Below are 23,755 nucleotides of genomic sequence, written 5' to 3'. Positions count from 1 at the left end.
GGATGCTCTCTATTGTACATGAGTAGAAGTTCTTAAGGATCTTCTGACTGACTTGGAACTTCCTTAGGCGCCTGAGGAAGTAGAGGCGTTGTCGTGCCTTCTTCACAACACTGTCAATGTGTGTGGTCCATGTCAAGTCCTCGGATATGTAGGCTCCGAGGTACTTAAAGCTGTTGACTCTCTCAACTGGTGCCCCGTCGATGCTGAGGGGGCTGTAGTCCTTGACCCCCGACCTCCTGAAGTCCACAATCATCTCCTTTGTTTTGCTGACGTTCAGGGAGAGGCTGTTTTCCTGGCACCATCCCGCCAGGACCTTGACCTCTTCCAGGTAGGCCCTCTCATCGTTGGCAGAGATCAGGCCCACCACCACTGTGTCGTCAGCAAATTTGATGATTGTATTGCTACTCCGCTGAGCCACACAGTCGTGTGTGTACAGGGAGTAGAGGAGGGGACTCAGAACACAGCCCTGGGGGGCCCCTATGTTGAGGGTGATGGATGAGGAGGTGCAGTTGCCTGCTCTCACCACCTGGGGTCTGCCCGTCAGGAAGTCCAAGACCCACTGGCAGAGGTCATAGTTCAAGCCCAGGTCCCTGAGCTTGGCTATGAGTATGGAGGGGACTATGGTATTGAATGCCGAGCTGTAGTCGATGAATAGCATTCTCACATAGTTCCCCTGCCTCTTGTCCAGGTGTGATGCTGCTGTGTGCAGCACATGGGCTATGGCGTCCTCCGTGGACCTGTTGGGGCGGTATGCAAATTGCAGGGGGTCCATGTTAATGGGGAGGGAGGAGCAGATGTAGCCCTTTACTAGCTTCTCAAAGCACTTCATGGCTATGGAGGTGAGAGCTACAGGGCGGTAGTCGTTGAGGCAAACAGGCTTGGATTTTTTGGGTACAGGGATAATAGTGGATCTAGCTAAATCTAGAATAGTAATCTAGCTACTAACTGGGGAGACTGATCAATTACGGATAAAGGAATATAGTGGGACGATCGATTATGATAGTTAACTTTGTTAGATGAGGCTGCACTGGAAATGGAGCTAATGGACTTCCGAATGTCTCGTAATTCAAATACCTATAGGTCATTTCAGGAGCTTCTTCAAGCACTCTTTTTGTTTAAAGTTTAATTGCATTGTTTTTGCATTGTTTTTAATTGCATTACTGTTCACATGCATGTGTGGTGCCGTCAGTCATGACTCAGTAAAGATAAAGCTTGAATGACTGAACTGTTGTTTTTATTTCATGGACTCATGTTTCCCATTTCAGCACCACGCGCTGTCCACCTCACTTTGAGCAAGCCTATATATACGGTACATTGCACCTCACCTGTTATTATACCTGTTATTCACTCTCAACATGGATAAAACATAAAGTATGCATATAATAAAAATAATATGATGAAAATAAAATAAATATCATATTCTCAAAATAAATTGATGGGCCAGAAATGATTGCTGGCGGGCCAATTTCGGCCCGCCAATTTTCCGCCTATTGCCGACCCCTGCCTGAGTCTAGTGTGTCCAGAGCTGCTGCCTGACATGTTGGTTTGTCCGTGTTTGTCTCAGTTTGTCTGTATTTGTCTCAGTTCGTCTCAGCTCGTTTCTAGCCTGCTTTAACCGTAGGAAGACAACCAGTTCTGGAGGTTCTCAGCTGGTAATAGTGAAAATGACATGGTACATTTAGAATCCACGGGCCACTGTGGCTAGTACAGTAAGATTTAGTAGTCACATTTAGTGCAGTCAGACTTAGTCACATAATAAGTGTACATAATAAGAAATATGTACATAATTAAAATTAATAATGGGCGTCTCACCTGCGTCCTGTCCGTGGGACACCTGCATGGCGGACTGGCCCTGGGAGAAGGCGTTGAGGACGGCCAGACCCCCGTCGGACAGCGCAGGAGACGAGGCGTACATCACAGTGTGGGGGCTGGGATACATCATGTGACCAGCCACAGAGGTAGGCAGCGAGGACGTTACGATGGTCGCTGGGAGACTGACTATGGCAGAGGGGAGAGGGAGGAGGAGAAGAAGAGGGAAGAGGAGGAGAGAGGATGAAAAGGAGGAGAAGGGAGGAAAAAACCTCTACCCAAAGAGTGCAGTTGTACGGTCATTATGAGCCCTGGGAACGTTTTACTGTCATTATGAGCCCTGGGAACATTTACTGCCATTCTTTTTGTAGTCCATTTAGTTCAGTGTTTTACTGCCATTATGTTTGTAGTCCATTTACTGTAGTTCAGTGTTTTACTGCCATTATGAATATTATACATTTTTTATGTTGTGGGACTTGTACAGCACTTTGTTCAACTTTGTCAGTGCTGTAAAGTTTAAACCTTTTTAAATCTTAGACAAACAAAACACTTTGCTTTCATGAAATATTGTAAGCCGTCATTTGAGGCTTTATAAAAGCAGCACAATGAACACAAATCTGTCAGTGCCGAGTCCGACCTCATCTTAAATAACAAACAGCATTGCTTGTTGTAGTTAACAAAGAGAGGCAGAGTTGATTTTGCAAAAAAAGAAAAAAAAATCATATTTTTTTATTTACTTAATTTTTTTTAATCAAATTTTATTTTCATATTCGAATCCCATGCCCATCGAACAAAGCTTTGAACTATTTAAGACAGCCCTATTTACTGCCATTATGTTTGTAGTCCATTTACTGTAGTTCTGTTTTACTGCCATTGTTTGTAGTTCTGTGTTTTACTACCATGTTTGTAGTTCAGAGTTCTACTGCCATTATGTTTGTAGTTCAGTCTTTTACTGCCATTATGTTTGTAGTCCATTTACTGTAGTTCAATGTTTTACTGCCATTATGTTTGTAGTTCTGCGTTTTACTGTCAGTATGTTTGTAGCTCAGAGTTTTACTGCCATTATGAAAATCATCAATGAAAATCTTCATTGAACGCACAGAGGATCATGTTCTGGTCTGGTAAATGATGCGACAACGCAGCCAATCACAGCGCAGGGTGATGTGTACGTTCCGGTCATTAACATCAGCAGATTGATTCGTTATAATATTAGTAGATTATTGCAGCAAGTCAAGTTACAGGTCTGTATGGTCAAATCCCAAGCAAAAGACATTGCTCATATTGTGATGTAGTTTAGTATCTCTTTGGGCCAAAAGATTTAGTTCCATTCTACATACAGTAGTTTAGTTGAATTACAGTTGTAACTCGCCAGTTATTCACTGTTACAAATCTGGTTGAGCCCGAGTAGCCAAGTCTCAAGTCAAGTTGAATCTTATAGCAGGTAAGTCTAACTCGAGTCTCAAGTTTTCATTTTGTGATGTGAATCAGACTCGAGCCTCAAGTCTCCAGCTCCGTTTCTTGTTATTGGAGACATGTACAGGTATCACACACTGTACTGATGGAAGAGAGCAGTCTACCCACGATGTCCAGCAGAGGGCGCTCAGTGACCGTAAGCATCACTGCCAGGGTGAAATACTTCAACCAGCCACAGAGACCAGAGAGTTTCAAGCTGTTTATAGAAGAGGAATAGAGTGAGGTCAACTGCTCTGTACAGGGGCTAAAATGACTAATAGATTCTAATCTAGAAGATGACTGGGCTCATTTTAAACCCTGTCCAACAGCTTGTTCCTCAGAGAGGCTCAGAAAAAAGATAGAGGAACACCACACACACACACAATACATCCTTCCTACCTGAAGAAATACAGGTGGGTAGTATTGCCTTTTTAAAAAGGGAAAGGCTATTGAGATAAAGTCAACATGGACAACATGTCCAATAGGCAGGGGTGTAAAGTACTTGAGTAATTGTACTTTGTTACAATACTTAAGTACTGTTTTTGGGGATTTGTACTTTACTCGAGTATTATTAGGTTTGTATACTTGTACTTTTACTCAATTACATTTCAGAGAAAAACATACGTACTTACTCCTTACATTTAAAATGCAGACCTACAAAGTACAAATCTTGCAGGTCCAACCATTTTAATTAATATATTTGTTTCTCTGGCCACAGGCAGCCGCTGTGCCAACCTGCTGAGCTAAAGGATAAGACCTGTTAGCAGGTGCTGGTTGACTGTGACAGACTCTGACCCGTTAGCAGGTGCTGGTTGACTGTGACAGACTCTGACCCGTTAGCAGGTGCTGGTTGACTGTGACAGACTCTGACCCGTTAGCAGGTGCTGGTTGACTGTGACAGACTCTGACCCGTTAGCAGGTGCTGGTTGACTGTGACACACAGACTCTGACCCGTTAGCAGGTGCTGGTTGACTGTGACAGACTCTGACCCGTTAGCAGGTGCTGGTTGACTGACACTCTGACCCGTTAGCAGGTGCTGGTTGACTGACACTCTGACCCGTTAGCAGGTGCTGGTTGACTGTGACAGACTCTGACCCGTTAGCAGGTGCTGGTTGACTGACAGACTCTGACCCGTTAGCAGGTGCTGGTTGACTGACAGACTCTGACCCATTAGCAGGTGCTGGTTGACTGTGACAGACTCTGACCCGTTAGCAGGTGCTGGTTGACTGTGACAGACTCTGACCCGTTAGCAGGTGCTGGTTGACTGTGACAGACTCTGACCCGTTAGCAGGTGCTGGTTGACTGTGACGGCTGAGCCCAAACGTTCGGACCTTCGTTCGTTACGTTGGTATTCGAATTCTAAATCAACATTTGAATTTTTTATTTTTAATACATTTTTATTTTATTTTATTTTATACATTTTTTTTTAATATTTTTTTTATGAGTCTATTCATTCTGTTTAAACCAATGGGGTTTTTCTTCACAGTTGCAGATAAAGATTAGGCTACACTAATATTATAGTATACAAAATAAAATAATAAAATACTAATTTAATCAAATTGAGGATTTAGTTTGTGGATATTTATAAATAAAAAAAATGTCTTAAAAAAAGAAATTAATTTTTTTTGTCTATTTCCTTTAAAAATTTAAAACGAAGGTTCGAACCAAAAACCCTGACAAAGTTCGAATCCCAAAAACAGGCTTCAGGGACAGCCTTACCTGGATACAGATTCACAGGGCAGTGAGATCCCACAGCTGTCACCAACGTAACCGAGTGGATTTGAACCTGGGACCACAGGCGGCCGCACTAACCAGCTGAGCTAAAGGGTCAAGGTGCTGGTTGACTGCGACAAACTCCTCAGTTGTTAAGGAGTTAAGTAAGGCTGAGACCACTCATCGATTTATCGATAACTGCGTGAAATCGATAAGTGGCATCACTTATTGATTTTTTTGCTTGTGTAAAAAATAACAATTCGTATATATATATATATTTTTTTAATACTTACTAAAATATAAAATATATACTATACTATAGTAAAATATTAGGTCTTAGTTAAAACATCCCCATTTCATGTAAATTCAACTCTGCACTGTGCATTCAATATGCAGTGCACTCCTCATCACATCCAGAGACCACCGACTATAAAATGAGAAGGATCACTGTGGTAGATTTGAATGGGGAAATCTGTAACACTTAAGATGGCGACAAAGAATTGCTGCAAAATAAACATAAATTAGTTGTTTAAATAATAATAATAAAAACATGTAAATAAAAAAAATACTAATAAAAATAATAGATATTTATCGATAATTTTGTCCCGATTTATCGATTCTTCCAAATGGCATATCGTCTCAGCCGAGTTAAGGTGTTATCAACACCAAGACATGTTTCAAGCTGATCCACTGTTTTTGGAGGAGCAGATGGAACATCACTTCTCATGGTCTTCAGACCGGCTGCGTTGTTTACCGGTGGAGTTAGTGGAGGTGTGGCACATCTCTGGGCTGCTGTCGCTGTTGGAGCTGGTGTGGACCTGGATGGCCTGGAGCTGAGACATGCCTGCTCCTGGAGAGAGACAAGGACAATACTGCTGCAGTAAGTACACATCCAGAATACAGTAAGTACAGGACACATCCAGAATACAGCTACAGTAAGGACACATCCAGAATACAGGTACAGTAAGTACACATCCAGAATACAGCTACAGTAAGTACACATCCAGAATACAGCTACAGTAAGGACACATCCAGAATACAGGTACAGTAAGTACACATCCAGAATACAGGTACAGTACGTACACATCCAGAATACTGCTACAGTAAGTACAGATCCAGAATACTGCTACAGTAAGTACACATCCAGAATACAGCTACAGTAAGTACACATCCAGAATACTGCTACAGTAAGTACACATCCAGAATACAGTAAGTACAGGACACATCCAGAATACAGGTACAGTAAGTACACATCCAGAATACTGCTGCAGTAAGTACACATCCAGAATACAGGTACAGTAAGTACACATCCAAAATACAGGTACAGTAAGTACACATCCAGAATACTGCTGCAGTAAGTACACATCCAGAATACTGCTACAGTACAGTAAGTACACATCCAGAATACAGCTACAGTAAGTACACATCCAGAATACTGCTACAGTAAGTACACATCCAGAATACTGCTGCAGTAAGTACACATCCAGAATACAGGTACAGTAAGTACACATCCAGAATACTGCTACAGTAAGTACACATCCAGAATACTGCTACAGTAAGTACACATCCAGAATACTGCTACAGTAAGTACAGGACACATCCAGAATACTGCAACAGTAAGTACACATCCAGAATACAATAAGTACAGGACACATCCAGAATACAGCTACAGTAAGTACACATCCAGAATACAGCTACAGTAAGTACACATCCAAAATACAGTAAGTACACATCCAGAATACTGCTACAGTAAGTACAGGACACATCCAGAATACTGCAACAGTAAGTACACATCCAGAATACAATAAGTACAGGACACATCCAGAATACAGCTACAGTAAGTACACATCCAGAATACAGCTACAGTAAGTACACATCCAGAATACAGCTACAGTAAGTACACATCCAGAATACTGCTACAGTAAGTACACATCCAGAATACAGCTACAGTAAGTACACATCCAGAATACTGCTACAGTAAGTACACATCCAGAATACTGCTACAGTAAGTACAGGACACATCCAGAATACTGCTACAGTAAGTACACATCCAGAATACTGCTACAGTAAGTACACATCCAGAATACAGTAAATACAGGACACATCCAGAATACAGGTACAGTAAGTACACATCCAGAATACAGCTGCAGTAAGTACACATCCAGAATACAGCTACAGTAAGTACACATCCAAAATACAGTAAGTACACATCCAGAATACAGCTACAGTAAGTACACATCCAGAATACAGGTACAGTAAGTACACATCCAGAATACTGCTACAGTAAGTACACATCCAGAATACAGCTACAGTAAGTACACATCCAGAATACAGGTACAGTAAGTACACATCCAGAATACAGTAAGTACAGGACCCATCCTGAATACAGCTACAGTAAGTACACATCCAGAATACAGCTACAGTAAGTACACATCCAGAATACAGGTACAGTAAGTACACATCCAGAATACAGTAAGTACAGGGCCCATCCTGAATACAGGTACAGTAAGTACACATCCAGAATACAGGTACAGTAAGTACACATCCAGAATACAGTAAGTACAGGACCCATCCAGAATACAGCTACAGTAAGTACACATCCAGAATACAGCTACAGTAAGGACACATCCAGAATACAGGTACAGTAAGTACACATCCAGAATACAGGTACAGTACGTACACATCCAGAATACTGCTACAGTAAGTACAGATCCAGAATACTGCTACAGTAAGTACACATCCAGAATACAGCTACAGTAAGTACACATCCAGAATACTGCTACAGTAAGTACACATCCAGAATACAGTAAGTACAGGACACATCCAGAATACAGGTACAGTAAGTACACATCCAGAATACTGCTGCAGTAAGTACACATCCAGAATACAGGTACAGTAAGTACACATCCAAAATACAGGTACAGTAAGTACACATCCAGAATACTGCTGCAGTAAGTACACATCCAGAATACTGCTACAGTACAGTAAGTACACATCCAGAATACAGCTACAGTAAGTACACATCCAGAATACTGCTACAGTAAGTACACATCCAGAATACTGCTGCAGTAAGTACACATCCAGAATACAGGTACAGTAAGTACACATCCAGAATACTGCTACAGTAAGTACACATCCAGAATACTGCTACAGTAAGTACACATCCAGAATACTGCTACAGTAAGTACAGGACACATCCAGAATACTGCAACAGTAAGTACACATCCAGAATACAATAAGTACAGGACACATCCAGAATACAGCTACAGTAAGTACACATCCAGAATACAGCTACAGTAAGTACACATCCAAAATACAGTAAGTACACATCCAGAATACTGCTACAGTAAGTACAGGACACATCCAGAATACTGCAACAGTAAGTACACATCCAGAATACAATAAGTACAGGACACATCCAGAATACAGCTACAGTAAGTACACATCCAGAATACAGCTACAGTAAGTACACATCCAGAATACAGCTACAGTAAGTACACATCCAGAATACTGCTACAGTAAGTACACATCCAGAATACAGCTACAGTAAGTACACATCCAGAATACTGCTACAGTAAGTACACATCCAGAATACTGCTACAGTAAGTACAGGACACATCCAGAATACTGCTACAGTAAGTACACATCCAGAATACTGCTACAGTAAGTACACATCCAGAATACAGTAAATACAGGACACATCCAGAATACAGGTACAGTAAGTACACATCCAGAATACAGCTGCAGTAAGTACACATCCAGAATACAGCTACAGTAAGTACACATCCAAAATACAGTAAGTACACATCCAGAATACAGCTACAGTAAGTACACATCCAGAATACAGGTACAGTAAGTACACATCCAGAATACTGCTACAGTAAGTACACATCCAGAATACAGCTACAGTAAGTACACATCCAGAATACAGGTACAGTAAGTACACATCCAGAATACAGTAAGTACAGGACCCATCCTGAATACAGCTACAGTAAGTACACATCCAGAATACAGCTACAGTAAGTACACATCCAGAATACAGGTACAGTAAGTACACATCCAGAATACAGTAAGTACAGGGCCCATCCTGAATACAGGTACAGTAAGTACACATCCAGAATACAGGTACAGTAAGTACACATCCAGAATACAGTAAGTACAGGACCCATCCTGAATACAGGTACAGTAAGTACACATCCAGAATACAGGTACAGTAAGTACACATACTAATAATAATACATTCGATTTATAATGCACTCTATATATATCTGGAAACCAAGTCTCAGAGTGCTACAGAGTAAAAACAGAAAACATTTGAAAACATTAGGCAATTAAAGAAACAAGACATAAAGCATAAAAAAGGGATAAAACGCACAAGGCATGTATAAAAAGGTTAAAACTAAGGGAAGGCTTTCGTGAAGAGGTATGTTTTAAGTTCTCTTTTAAAGGAAGCAGTGGTCTGTGGTGCTCTCAGGTAGTCAGGGAGGGCATTCCATAGGCGAGGAGCAGGCTTGGTCCTGGGGGGAAGGAGGCGGTTTGTGTTGGCGGAGCGAAGGTTACAGGTGGAGGGTTCTGGGGTGAGGAGATCTTTGAGGTAGGGGGGAGCGTTTCCGTGGATGCATTGATGGGTCAGAAGGGATATTTTGTATTCAGTCCGGGTGGTGATGGGGAGCCAGTGAAGTGAGATTCACATCCAGAATACAAGTTTCTTTATTAGTTGACATGCAAAAATACAGAATACCTTCACATGGAATGCTTTTTTTTTTTTTTTACAGGTACAGTAAGTACAGGACACATCCAGAATACTGCTGATAATAATAATAAATCGTATTTGTATTGCACTTTATGTTCACTAGGATCCCAAAGTGCTACAGGGTTAAAACAGTAAAAAAAAATTACAATTATTAATAATAATAAAATAAAATACAGAATACAAATTAAATTTAAATAAAACAGTTAAAAACATAGTATAAACAGAATATTTAAAACAACAGCACAAGAAAAGAAAAGAAAATCACAAGAAATAGCTTCCAATCAAAAGGCCTTTTGAAATAAGGTTTTCAGGCCTGCTAAGAGTCCTGAGTTTAAAAGAGTGCTTGTACAGGAAACATCCAGAATACTGCTGAGTTGCTGTTTCCCATATTTGCTCCTTCTCTCATGCTCCTCAAAAATATTATTATTTCCCGAATAGGTGACAACAGGTAGCATAGTGAGTGAACGCCAATATCAATTTCACCATAGAGCGTCACTATAAAACAAATAGAAACGAATGATTCTATTAAATTCATTCACCAGCATCACTATAAAACAAATAGAAACCAATGCTTCTATTGAATGAATTAACCATAGAGAATCACTATAAAACAAATAGAAAGCAATGCATGCTTCTATTTAATTAACTCACCATAGAACATCACTATAAAACAAATAGAAAGTAATGCTTCTATTTAATTAATTCACCAGAGCATATCCATGTAAAACAAATGGCAACCAATGCACATAAAAGAAAAAAAAAAAAGGGTTAAACAACAATCAACAAGCTGATTCTAGAAATATATTGTAGTAATATATCCTAATAATATATCATGGCAATATATCATAGTAAATCCAGTGCCAGATCATATACAGGCATGGTAATAGCAGCAACAATAAAGTCTAGAGAATAAAAATGTCAGAGTAGAGGTAAAGAACAAGATAAAAAATGTATAAAAGATAAAAAGGTCTGGTTAGGGTTAGTGCAGGGTTCAGGTTTCAGTAATGAAGTCAACAATCCCAACAGTTCTCAAGGTCTCTCTCCGTTAGTTATCCAGCTCTTGGCCAGGTCAGTTGCCAGTGTTGGGCAGTAACGCGTTAATCAGTAACGTGATACTGTAATTCTATTACTTTCCCAGTAACAAGTAAAGTAAGGCTTTAGAATTTCCAAAATAGTAACTAGATTACAGTTACTAATCCAAGTAACGCAGCATTACTACATCGTTACATCGTTGCCAGAATTCAATGTGTTTTTTGTCCTTCTATAACATTAGATTACGTTTACATGCGGCCCTCTGTAGATGGAGTGTGTACACGAGTCGAGCAGGTGTGAGTGAGACAGACAGACAGACAGACAGACAGACAGACAGACAGACAGACAGACAGACAGACAGACAGACAGACAGACAGACAGATACACCTGTGAGTGAGACAGACCGATAGGTAGATGCACCTGTGAGTGAGACAGACAGACAGAGAAACAGAGAGAGACAGGTAGATGCACCTGTGAGTGAGACAGACAGACAGACAGACAGACAGGTAGATGCACCTGTGAGTGAGACAGATAGACAGACAGGTAGATGCACCTGTGAGTGACAGAGAGACAGACAGGTAGATGCACCTGTGAGTGAGACAGAGAGACAGACAGGTAGATGCACCTGTGAGTGAGACAGAGAGACAGACAGGTAGATGCACCTGTGAGTGAGACAGAGAGACAGACAGGTAGATGCACCTGTGAGTGAGACAGAGAGACAGACAGGTAGATGCACCTGTGAGTGAGACAGAGAGACAGACAGGTAGATGCACCTGTGAGTGAGACAGAGAGACAGACAGGTAGATGCACCTGTGAGACAGACAGACAGACAGACAGACAGACAGACAGACAGACAGACAGACAGACAGACAGACGGACAGAGAGACAGAGAGACAGAGAGACAGACAGGTATCTACCTGTGAGTGAGACAGCAGCAGGGAAGCGGAAGACAGCTTGTTGGCCCTGGGGGCTCTGAGAGGCAGCAGCGAGGGCCTGACTGTGGCCCTGGAGGGCGAGAGAGTGCTGCTGGAGCTGGCTGAGAGGAATGGTGGGGGTGCCAGGCGGCAGAGGGGTGCCTGCTGGGAGAGAGAGACCAGAGAGGTGTTAAAAGAGAGACCAGCTGGCTGAGAGGAATGGTGGGGGTGCCAGGCGGCAGAGGGGTGCCTGCTGGGAGAGAGAGACCAGAGAGGTGTTAAAAGAGAGACCAGCTGGCTGAGAGGAATGGTGGGGGTGCCAGGCGGCAGAGGGGTGCCTGCTGGGAGAGAGAGACCAGAGAGGTGTTAAAAGAGAGACCAGAGAAGTGTTAACACGTTGGGCGCCAAACCCAAGATAAGTCGAGTTAACTCGCCAGCGGTTGGGCGCCAGACCCGAGATATCTCGGGTTTTGGTTGTTTATTATTTTTTCCGATTTTTGTATTCATTATCCATCCAGGGAGCCTGATGTTATCATAGGGAATGAGTCTGAGATCGCAAAGGGCTGTGCATCGATTATATGGGTCTGGGTCGCGTCTATGCCTTCTACAACGCTGTTCGGTTTCCTGGTTCCTCTGATTGGCCACTAAGCCCACGTGACCCTACGCTAGCACGCCCCCCTTATCGCCGCCAGTTATCGCTTACGCCCGCGCATGAGCCGCGACAAGCCGCTTCAATGACAGAGCTCTCATATTTGCGAATGCATAAACTATATCTTAAATTATGGCTATGTGTCTAATATGGCCGTCGCTTATCAATGACTTGTTTTGTTTACATCAGGGTGAACGCTGTTGCATTCGCAAATATGAGAGCCAGCAATACACAGCTCCAGTTAACCTCATTTATACCGTAACGAATCATTTAAAAAATATACTGTTAACTGGAATATGTTGTTTCTTTACACATATGTTGGATTATGTAATTGGTTTGTCATGACAAACCAATAAAAAATTGCTACTTTACATCAGGGTGAACGCTGTTACGCTGCCACCACCCACTTCAATGACAGAGCTCTCATATTTGCGAATGCATAAACTATGCATTCGCAAATATGAGAGCTCTGTCAATTGATCTTAAATAAATTAGCTCTCATATTTGCGAATGCAACAGCGTTCACCCTGATGTAAACAAAACAAGTCATTGATAAGCGACGGCCATATTAGACACATAGCCATAATTTAAGATATAGTTTATGCATTCGCAAATATGAGAGCTCTGTCATTGAAGTGGGTGGTGGCAGCGTAACAGCGTTCACCCTGATTTAAAGTAACGATGTAAAGGGGGGCGTGCTAGAGTAGGGTCACGTGGGCTTAGTGGCCAATCAGAGGAACCCGGCATAGACGCGTCCGGGTCAGCTATTTTTCTCCGGGCAAGACAAGCGGTTATAACGCTCAGATTGAGAAGAATCAATACTCCCGATGCATGTTGTGTGATGGATTATGTTGGCGACACGATGGACATCAATACTTGGAATGGCGATCAGATAATTGGAATATTCTTTTTGGGGTACATCCTAGTCAAGGTAAGGGCTATATGATATCAATCTTGCGTTGATCCAAGCATGCCTTCACTACGATCCGAAAGTGTGTGTGTAACGTTACTCCACAACGTATGCCGTTGGTGGCGATCAAAGCACCAAAAAACGACCCCCCCCCCCCCTTTCATGCATTCATGATGAAACATAATACCAATAATCTAGATTTGATTTGAGAATAGTAGCTAGTCCAGGCAAGAAATGGCAACGCTTTTAGTAGAATACACGCATATGGCTATTACTCAGCCTTTCGGGAATGACCCCAGACCATGCTATAACTATACTTATATTCACCACGGTATTTATTTTTTAATTTTTTAGCCTTTATTTAACCAGGTTTGTATTTAACACTGGAACATATGGATGGAAAAATCTATTCTTTTTCACATATTGAACGATAGATATTTGATGTCAAATGGGCCATAGTATTGTATCCATAGCTATAATATAGAATATAATATAGCCCTGCAAACAAGGTGACAAAGTCCTATGTTTTAATTAGAGATTAGGCCTACCGATATTATCGGCCGATATCGGCATTAAAATGTGATATCGGAAAATATCGGTATCGGTTTACATTTTTTATTTATTTGTTTTACATTTCTATAACCTTTATTTACCCAGGCAAGCAAGTAAGAACAAATTCTGATTTTATTTGTCAAAAGTATGCATAATGTTGTGTTAATTCCACAACAAGAGATATGTAATGTTAATTACCTGAAATTATTCCATTTTTGGGGGGGGGGGAAACCCTGCATATATCGGTATCGGTTGATATCGGTATCAGAAATTAAGAGTTGGACAATATCGGTATATCGGTAAAAAAGCCAATATCGAGCATCCCTAGTTTTAATGCTTGGCCTAGCTACCACGGGCCCAGACTAGTCCCTGGCGCCGAATGTGTAGGGGAACTATTTTACTATTTCTTTCACTATTTGGGCAATTTTACACAATTCCTGTGAGTCTATGGAACACATCTGTACGTTTTCTTTTTTTTTAATTCATTGTTTTGTATTTCTAATCAAGTACTCTAAAGCACCACTTTCTGCACTTCAAGATTTCAAGCTGTTTTTGGCTGGGCTCCGCCCATACTCGCAATGCGATTTGAGTGACAGACACCCACCTGCACGATTTAGGACTCGATAGCGAGCTATAATGTTAGTTTCTTCGGGTAAATTAGGTAGCATGCCCAACGAAAAGAGAAGCATAACGTTATATTGCATGCACGTCTTATACACTCGACTTTTGACATGTGTCTGAAACATTTTCTTCAAGAGCTGGGTGCCAACAGATATCCTATTTGGGGGGTCAGTCTGGCAACTGATGTCCCAGGAAGGTGCCGGTGGGCACTGCAAAAACAAAGCTCTCTCACTCTGTCTAACACACACACACACACACACAGTGTTTGTACTAAGTAACGTTAGATTTTCTTGGTGTAATAAACAAAGCTAAGATAGCTAATATTAGCTGGCTAATTATGACATTTGTACTTGATTCTCAATGTCCTCCTTGCAAAAATGTGCGGTACACACCCGACTCCGAGCAGTTTGGGACAGCATTCGGCCGTCCCAAACCGGTCCCATTCGGTCTCCAAAAACAAAATTGGCCCATTGCTGGTAGATGATTAGATTAGATTCTTATATCTGTATGTTGTGTATGTCATAAATGTCATTATGAATTGAAAATGGGGGACCCTGATGTAAACAAGACGAAAGTCTTTATCTGGTCTGCATCCCCTTAACAATTGTGTGTATTGAGCTGTACTGTACTGTACCCATTCTGCAATCTGTTAATTAAAATGTTCAATCAATCAGTATATTTGTTATTTATTTTTGGTATAGTGCTTAACACAATGGCGCCCGACCACGGAGATCTCCGTGTTTCGATTCCACCCGTTGTGGACAGAAGCACGGATATATCCGTGGCAAGTTGTTATTGCTTTTATTCCATTTTAATAACCTATTCAAGGTTGCAGAGCGGCACTGCAGATGTACCCTACTCTTTGAATTTGAGAAAGTGCAATACCGGCCAGATCCTCTTAGGGGCGCTATCGTGATAATGCAGTGTGCTCTGTGGCTGAACAGAGCATTTTTTTTTTTACTTTCAATGGAGTTTTCAGTTAGCTGTGTTCTGGATGTGCAGCATGTAGCTTGGATTACGTTTTCGATTGCGGATTTCACTATGCAATAAGGGGATTTATCATCAGCCAATGGACATATCGATCTACCAGATGCGATTGATAACGGGGAAATGCTCGGGGGGATCCCACCGGCCCACGGTAAGATCTTTTTCACGTAAAGTACATCCCGATCGGAAAGAAACGACGTCTCCCGCACCCCCCCCCCCTCTTTCATGCATACATGCTTGATGATCGTGCCGATCATATGCAGTTTGAGTTATTTCTGTAGCATATGTATAACGGAAATGCCATTGGATATAACGTTAGTAGCTATTAGCCCTGTATCTCGCCTTCCAGGAAATATCCTAGCCGAAATCCCGTATAACGCTTATATTCACGGCACTATAAAATCAGAACGTATTGATGAAAAAAAATTCTTTAAGCCATTTTGAAGGGACGGTTTATGGTCTCAATTGACAATGATAATGGACAGATAGCTATAAAGTATAGATTTAGCGCTATAAACAGCCCCACGTCTGTTTACATTTGCCGGTCCTCTAGAGATTTATTAGACGCATCCCAATGGCCCCGAATGTGTTAACAAGCATAATTTAATGTTGCCCAGTTGTGGCCTGTTGAGGGGCAATACATATCAAAAGTTCCAAAACATCTATTGTCTTTGTATTTGTATGATCCACTATATAAACATAGTAATTATAATATCTACATACATGGCATTTGATTGGAGGCTAGTCTCAATTTGTCCCACAGCAACATTAAAATAGTTTAGATTTGTGTACGTTGTTTATGTTAAGAATTTACTTGAAAGTAACGCTATAGTTACTTTCTGAAGTAACTAGTTACTTTTATCATTTGTAACTGAGCAAGTAATTTAGTTACTTTTTGGTAGAAGTAACTAGTAACTGTAACTAGTTACTTTTTTTAAAGTAACTTGCCCAACACTGCCTTTAACACATCCAGTGCCATTCAGCAGAGGGCGCTGTGGGCCTTTAGTGCCAACGATCTGTTCAATGGGGATAAATGCTGGTGTTTTGCAGTGCTAAACCTATATTAAATATTATAGCTATGGATCTAATAACACCGTCAATTGTCAGTGAGTTTCTTCCGGTCAACATGCAAAAAACAGATAATTTTTTCATCCATACATTTCCGTTTTATACCGTGGTGAATACGAGCATAGTTCCAGAGCGATTATGTGTAATCCCAGGAAACGTAGCCAAAACAGCGTTTATCTGCATTTCATTATAAATCGTTTAATTTCTCGCCTGATTATTGAATCGATCTGAAATCAACGCTAGATTATCGGTATTATGTTTCATCATGCATCCACGAAAGGGTGTGTGTGTGTGTGGGGGGTTCAATGCTTCGGCGCCACCAACGGCATACGCTACACAGTACATTACAGACACACGCTGCAATCGCGGCGAAAAAATCATCGGATCAACGCAAGATTGGTAACATAGTCCTTACTAGGAGTGTAACGATGCGACCTCACTTCGATTACGATTATTCAGGCAACGATTCAATGCATCATGACCACATTTTGACCACGATTCCATTTGATACATTTTCGATGAATTTTCTATCAGTTAATTCCCCAAAAGATTTTGAATACACAAATGTGGCTGGGGGAATTGATTCACTTAGCATGAATGGACTATAGGTCAATAAAAACAATACAAAAAAAATAAAAACATTTAAAAAAAATATATATATATATATATATTTTTTTTAATTTCGATTCATTTCAATTATAATCGATTATAACATTTTCAAATCGATGCAGTTGAATCGTCACATTAGAATCTATGCATTTCGATTAATCGATGCATCGTTACACCCCTAGTCCTTACCTTGTCTCTGATGTACTGCAAAAAGAATAATCCAATTATCTGATCGCCATTCCAAATATTCATCGCGATCGTTTGTCCAACGTTATCCAACATTGCAGATGATCTGGCGGGCGGGGACCCTTGTCGAGGCAACTGTGGTGACCGCTTGTCTTGTCGGAGTGTTCAGAACCCGCCCCCACGCCGCAGCTTGGCCAAGAAAACAAACCACATTGTTTCAAATGGAGTGCAATAGCGGCGGCGGTATTGGCCATTTGCGATCTCAGACACATTCAGGACAGCCTGCACAAGGTGCCTCGATGGATTATGAATGGCAATAGCGAATAAAACAAATAACGAAACTAGATCTACGTTTCTGGCACTCAACCGCTGGGCCACAGAAACGTACAGTAGATCTCCGTTTTTGGCAACCAAAGGGCTAAAAGAGTTGAAAATGAAAATGAAAGTTATTATAGAGACTAGAGATGTATTATAGAGAGATCAGATATGTATAATAGAGACACCAGAGAGGTATTGAAGAGACTAGAGGGTTATTATTATAGAGAGACTAGAGTGGTATTATAGAGACCAGAGAGGTATTATAGACCAGAGAGGTACATGTATTATAGAGAGAACAGATAGGTATTATAGAGTCTAGAGTGTCATTATAGAGAGACGGTCGGCAATAGGCGGCCCGCGGGCCGAAATTGGCCCGCCAGCAATAATTTCTGGCCCGTCAATTTATTTTGAGAATATGATATTTATTTTATTTTCATCATATTATTTTTATTATATGCATACTTTATGTTTTATCCATGTTGAGAGTGAATAACAGGTATAATAACAGGTGAGGTGCAATGTACCGTATATATAGGCTTGCTCAAAGTGAGGTGGACAGCGCGTGGTGCTGAAATGGGAAACACGAGTCCATGAAATAAAAACAACAGTTCAGTAAGTCATTCAAGCTTTATCTTTACTCATGACTGACGGCACCACACATGCATGTGAACAGTAATGCAATTAAAAACAATGCAAAAACAATGCAATTAAACTTTGAACAAAAAGAGTGCTTGAAGAAGCTCCTGAAATGATTAGCTCCATTTCCAGTGCAGCCTCATCTAACAAAGTTAACTATCATAATTCATAATCGATCGTCCCACTATATTCCTTTATCCGTAATTGATCAGTCTCCCCAGTTAGTAGCTAGATTAATATATTTAGGGGAAGTGTCAATAATCGATCGCGGGGGATTCCCCAATCTGGATGCGTCAGCCCCAGTCTCCTCCGTAGACCAGACCGTCTCATTTAACAAGACGAGGCTTGTTTGAGATTCAATAAGTATAATAATAAGTAAGATAACGGATACGTTTAACGAATTCCATATAAATCGATAGTTTTAACATTAAACATTCAACATTAAACCGGTCCGTGGCCGTCTAGACGGTTGCGCGTGCTTAATGTAGGATAGACCGATAGAGAGGCGCTTTATAATACAATGGAAAAAAGACAAAGGTATAATGTTCAGTGCATGTATATGTCATTTACAGTTTATTATGCCACCTATGCAGCTCGTTTATTTTGACAGAGTTAAAAAAATGTCACCATCATTATATTAAATTAGACATTGTTTTTGGTTCTGGCCCGCCATACAATGGCTTGGGGAAAAATTGGCCCACGGCCAAACCTAATTGCCGACCCCTCAGTGTCATTATAGAGACCAGATAGGTATTATAGAGATACTAGTGTCATTATAGAGACCAGAGAGGTATTATAGAGATACTAGTGTCATTATAGAGAGACCAGATAGGTATTATAGAGATACTAGTGTCATTATAGAGAGACCAGAGGTATTATAGAGAAACTAGAGTGTTATTATATAGATACATAACGATTTATTATAGAGAGACCAGATAGGTATTATAAAGAAACTAGTGTTATGAGAGACCAGTGTTATTATAGAGAGACTAGAGTTATTAGAGACTTGAGGTATATTATAGAGACTAGAGTGATATTATAGAAACACACAAACTCTACAAGCATGCCCCCCCCCACCCCAAAACACACACAGAGGGAGCAGCTATACACACACAGAGAGGAGGAGGGAGGAGCTACATACACACACACACAGATAGGAGGGAGGAGCTACACACACAGAGAGGGAGGAGCTACATACACACACAGAGGAGGGAGGAGCTACACACAGAGAGGATGGAGGAGCTACATACACACACAGAGAGGAGGGAGGAGCTACACACACAGAGAGAGGAGGAGCTACACACAGAGAGAGGAGGAGGGAGGAGCTACACACAGAGAGAGGAGGAGGGAGGAGCTACACACAGATAGAGGAGGAGGGAGGAGCTACACACAGAGAGAGGAGGGAGGAGCTACACACACACAGAGAGAGGAGGAGCTACACAGAGAGAGAGGAGGAGGGAGGAGCTACACAGAGAGAGAGGAGGAGGGAGGAGCTACACAGAGAGAGGAGGATGGAGGAGCTACACACAGAGAGGAGGAGGGAGGAGCTACACACAGATAGAGGAGGTGGGAGGAGCTACACAGAGAGAGAGGAGGGAGGAGCTACACACACAGAGAGGAGGAGGGAGGAGCTACACACAGAGATAAAGGAGGGAGGAGCTACATACAGAGAGATGAGGGAGGAGCTACACACAGAGAGAGAGGAAGAGGGAGGAGCTAGAGAGAGGAGATACACACAGAGAGGAGGAGGGAGGAGCTACACACATATCGAGATGAGGGGGGAGGAGCTACACACATAAATGAGGAGGGAGGAGCTACACACAGAGATAGAGGAGGGAGGAGCTACACACAGATAGAGGAGGGAGGAGCTACACACAGCGAGAGGAGGAGCTACACACAGCAAGAGGAGGAGCTACACACAGAGAGAGGAGGAGCTACACACACAGAAAGAGGAGGGAGGAGCTACACACAGAGAGATGAGGAGGGAGGAGCTACACACAGAGAGATAGGAGGGAGGAGCTACACACAGATAGGAGGGAGGAGCTACAAACCCAGAGAGAGGATGAGGGAGGAGCTACACACAGAGAGAGGAGGGGGGAGGAGCTACACACACATAGGAGGAGGGAGGAGCTAGACAGAGAGAGATGAGGAGGGAGGAGCTACACACAGAGAGAGGAGGGAGGAGCTACACACAGAGAGAGGAGGAGCTACACACACAGAGAGGAGGAGCTACACCAGGGGTCGGGAACCTATGGCTCGCGAGCCATATATGGCTCTTTCTGCAGCTTTCTCCAGAACGTGATTTATAGCCCCAAATGCATTATATTGATGATCAAATACAGTTTGGTAGCGATCGGTGCCAGATGAAAAATTTCAAATGGACGTGCTTCTAGAAGTTTCTACGTATCATCTGATGATGACCGGATGGGCGGGGGATCGTTTATAATTCCGTGGGCAACGTTATACCATTCATCTAATGTGGGTCAAATGTTCATCATAGCAGTTAGTGTCGAACACGGTAATACTACACGCTAAAACTCACCCCAGTCTCTGCGGGCCGTTGGGCGATCAGCGTGGGGTAGACAGTTTTCCATTATGGGATGTCGAAATACCCGGTCCATTTCCAGGTTGTATAATAGTATATACGTCCAAATAACGTTGTTTATTGAGTTAGGGCGAGCGATCTATTATCGAGTGTTTCAAGATGGAGTCGCGGGAGCTATAGAGAGTGGCCGGAAGTAATATGGGTGATCACCACTTCATCCACATGACTTCCTGTTTGGCGCTTCTGCCGATCGGCCACCAGATGGCGCTCTTAAACCGCTAGAGGGTTGAGAGGAGGCCAGCACTGTGTCTCAGGGCTGCGGAGGAAAAATATGATTTCGATCACAGATTTTTGAAATATTGATATTAAAGACGAGTTAGGGCGTCCTCTGCAACTTTAGCATGGCTAGGAAAGACGCCTAAACACGTTTTTGGCACTTAAAGTGTTAATAATACTGTGTCATTTTAAATAAACAGAAATTAGTTTTGAAGATACAGCTAATAGTATCTGTAGCTGAAGATATAGCGAGCAGAGCTGGCGAGGGAACACAAGTGGACAGAAATAAAAAATCTTCAACCTGAAGACCAGCTGATTCTTAAAACTTGGAACGAGCTTCCTGTGACATACCACACAATGCAGCGTGAGTATTGCCGTATTGACCATGTTTGGCTCTACATATGCATGTGGGCAGTCATTCTCGCATATGAGGAACATTAAGACCAACCTACGCTCACGTTTAACTGATTGAAGCCTCAACGCCTGCATGAAGCTCAACCTCACCACGTATGAACCAGATTACAAGGCCATCAGCAAAACCATGCAGCACCAGAAGTCGCATTAAAAGTATGACATATTTAATTTATTATACGTTAAAAATACTATATGGCTCTCAATGAAATATATTTAGAAATATTTGGCTTTTATGGCTCTCCCAGTCAAAAAGGTTCCTGACCCCTGAGCTACACACTCCCCCATTTGGTGGTTCACTCCATATCCAGCTGCCTTTTAGGGCTGTTATAGTCATTTATCAACCACCTTCCTCCAACATTAGCTTTTATGATAAATTTAAGAACGTACTAAGTCAATGTGATTTTAAGAGAGGTCATTATAATGGGTGACTTAAATTTGAACTGGGAAGACAAGGCAACAAGGAAGAAGCTCAAGCTAATTACTGACAGTTTTAACTTAACTCAAATGGTTAAAGGCCCAACGCGAATAACAAACAGCACCAGTACTCAGATTGACTTAATATTCACTAATAGACCCGAAATAATTACAAAAACACACAATATGATAACAGGGCTGGCAGACCATAATATGGTGCTGATATCAAGAAAACTAACAGGCAAGCGGTTCAATACAAATGCTTGGAAAAGTGAATCCTTTGGCATTCCAAAACACAAGCAAGAGAAGTTTAGATTAGCCATACAAAACTTAAACTGGAACGATCTAATGCTTGAAAATGACCTAGAAACAACTAGTCAAGTTTTCATGGAAAAATTACAATCTACAATCAATACATTTTCAATTAGGATAAAACGCAAAACAAACAAACTCTCCCCTGGGTCGAACGATTTGGTCAAGAAACCAATGAAGGAACGGGACAATGCTTTAAAAATTGCCACAAAATCAAAGCTGTCTCATGATAGACAACAATTTGTAATGTTGAGAAACAAAACAACAAGGGAACTGAGAAAAGCAAAAGCAGATTTCTTCATCTCAATTATTGAAAATGCCCACGGTAACTCAAAGGTTATATGGAGTCAGATCAAGAAATTAACTGGTCAAAACAAAGCTGCAATTAAGCCAATTGAACTGAAGGTCAATGACAAAACGTTACAGTATCCGTCAGACGTAGCACCGGCCCTCAATCAGTATTTTGTAGAGTCTGTGGCCGCCATAGCCCAAAGCTTCGCAGTTCAGGACAGTAGTCCTAATCTGCCATCTACTGTCAATATATATATTTATTTTTTATCCACTTTTTCTCCCATTTTCTATTTTTCTCCCATCCCAATTTTCATATCGTCCAATTCAACCCTCCCCTGCCTTCGAACGTTGTTTCTTGCCTCCCACAAGCCGGCTGCAATGTGGACTAAGTCATACATAGCACGAGTCCCCTCCGATACTCGAGGTAACAGCCGCCGCATCTTTTCACCTGCGCGGCTCGATCTTTCAGCGTCGGGGGTTTGGGCTTTGGAGGGGCCCCGCCCCCGTCGCTTCTTGATTCTACTGCGCAGGCGCACCAACCGACCTGTAGGAGTCGCTGTCCACAACGCCCGATCCCCACCCTTCAGTTTCCATCCCCGTAATACGGCCAATGTGTATTACTGTGGACGACCAGCTAAACTGAAAGCAATGTGGAGAGCGGGGCTCGAACAGGAGGCATCCTGTTCGAGCCTAGTCTCCAGCATTCGTTGCGAGCGCCTTGCCCACTGCGCCACATAGCCGCCCCCCATCTACTGTCAATATTAATGAACCAGCAGTCGTACCAAAATCAGTCACTGAGATAGAGGTTGCAAATATAATTACATCCCTCAAATCCTCAAGAGCTAAGGATATTATATGGCATGGACACACTCATGCTGAAAGAGATAAACTCCTCTATAGTGGAGTCACTGACCCATATCATCAATATGGGTTTCAATCAAGGACGTTTTCCTAACCCATGGAAGCCTGCAGTTGTGGTCCCTTTATTTAAAAGTGGTGACCCTCTCATGACATCCAATTACAGACCCATCAGTATTCTACCCATAGTGTCCAAGGTATTTGAAAAACTGATTGCCAAACAGGTCACTGGTCATCTTAATAACAGCTCCTTCCCACTGCACCCAATGCAATTTGGATTCAGGGCTAATCATTCAACAGAAACAGCAACATGCTTCTTCTTAGAGAGTCAAGGCTTCAATGGACAGGGGTGGGGTTGTGGGGGCTGTGTTCCTTGATCTAAGGAAAGCTTTCGACACTGTTAACCATACTATTCTACTCCAAAAGCTGGTCAATT

The 23,755-nt window shown here is 42.0% G+C and overlaps 1 protein-coding gene across 3 annotated transcripts in view; it reads right to left on the bottom strand.

The window, feature by feature from the left end:
• The window catches only part of LOC311232986 (serum response factor-like), a 162,548-nt gene that overhangs the window by 22,907 nt on the left and 115,886 nt on the right, over positions 1-23,755 (bottom strand). For all 3 annotated transcript variants that reach the window (XM_084319833.1, XM_084319832.1, XM_084319834.1), the window contains 3 exons: positions 11,677-11,838; positions 5,729-5,824; positions 1,813-1,998 (listed from right to left, as the gene is read on the bottom strand). In XM_084319833.1, coding sequence (XP_084175959.1) covers positions 1,813-1,998; positions 5,729-5,824; positions 11,677-11,838 — 444 coding nt within the window. The remainder of the gene's footprint in view (positions 1-1,812; positions 1,999-5,728; positions 5,825-11,676; positions 11,839-23,755) is intronic.

Source organism: Notolepis coatsorum, assembly GCF_963971535.1.
Source record: "Notolepis coatsorum genome assembly, chromosome: 8".
NCBI classification, from domain to species: domain Eukaryota; kingdom Metazoa; phylum Chordata; class Actinopteri; order Aulopiformes; family Paralepididae; genus Notolepis; species Notolepis coatsorum.
Note: the sequence above shows the minus strand (reverse complement) of the source record. Positions and strands in the feature narration are given on the sequence as shown.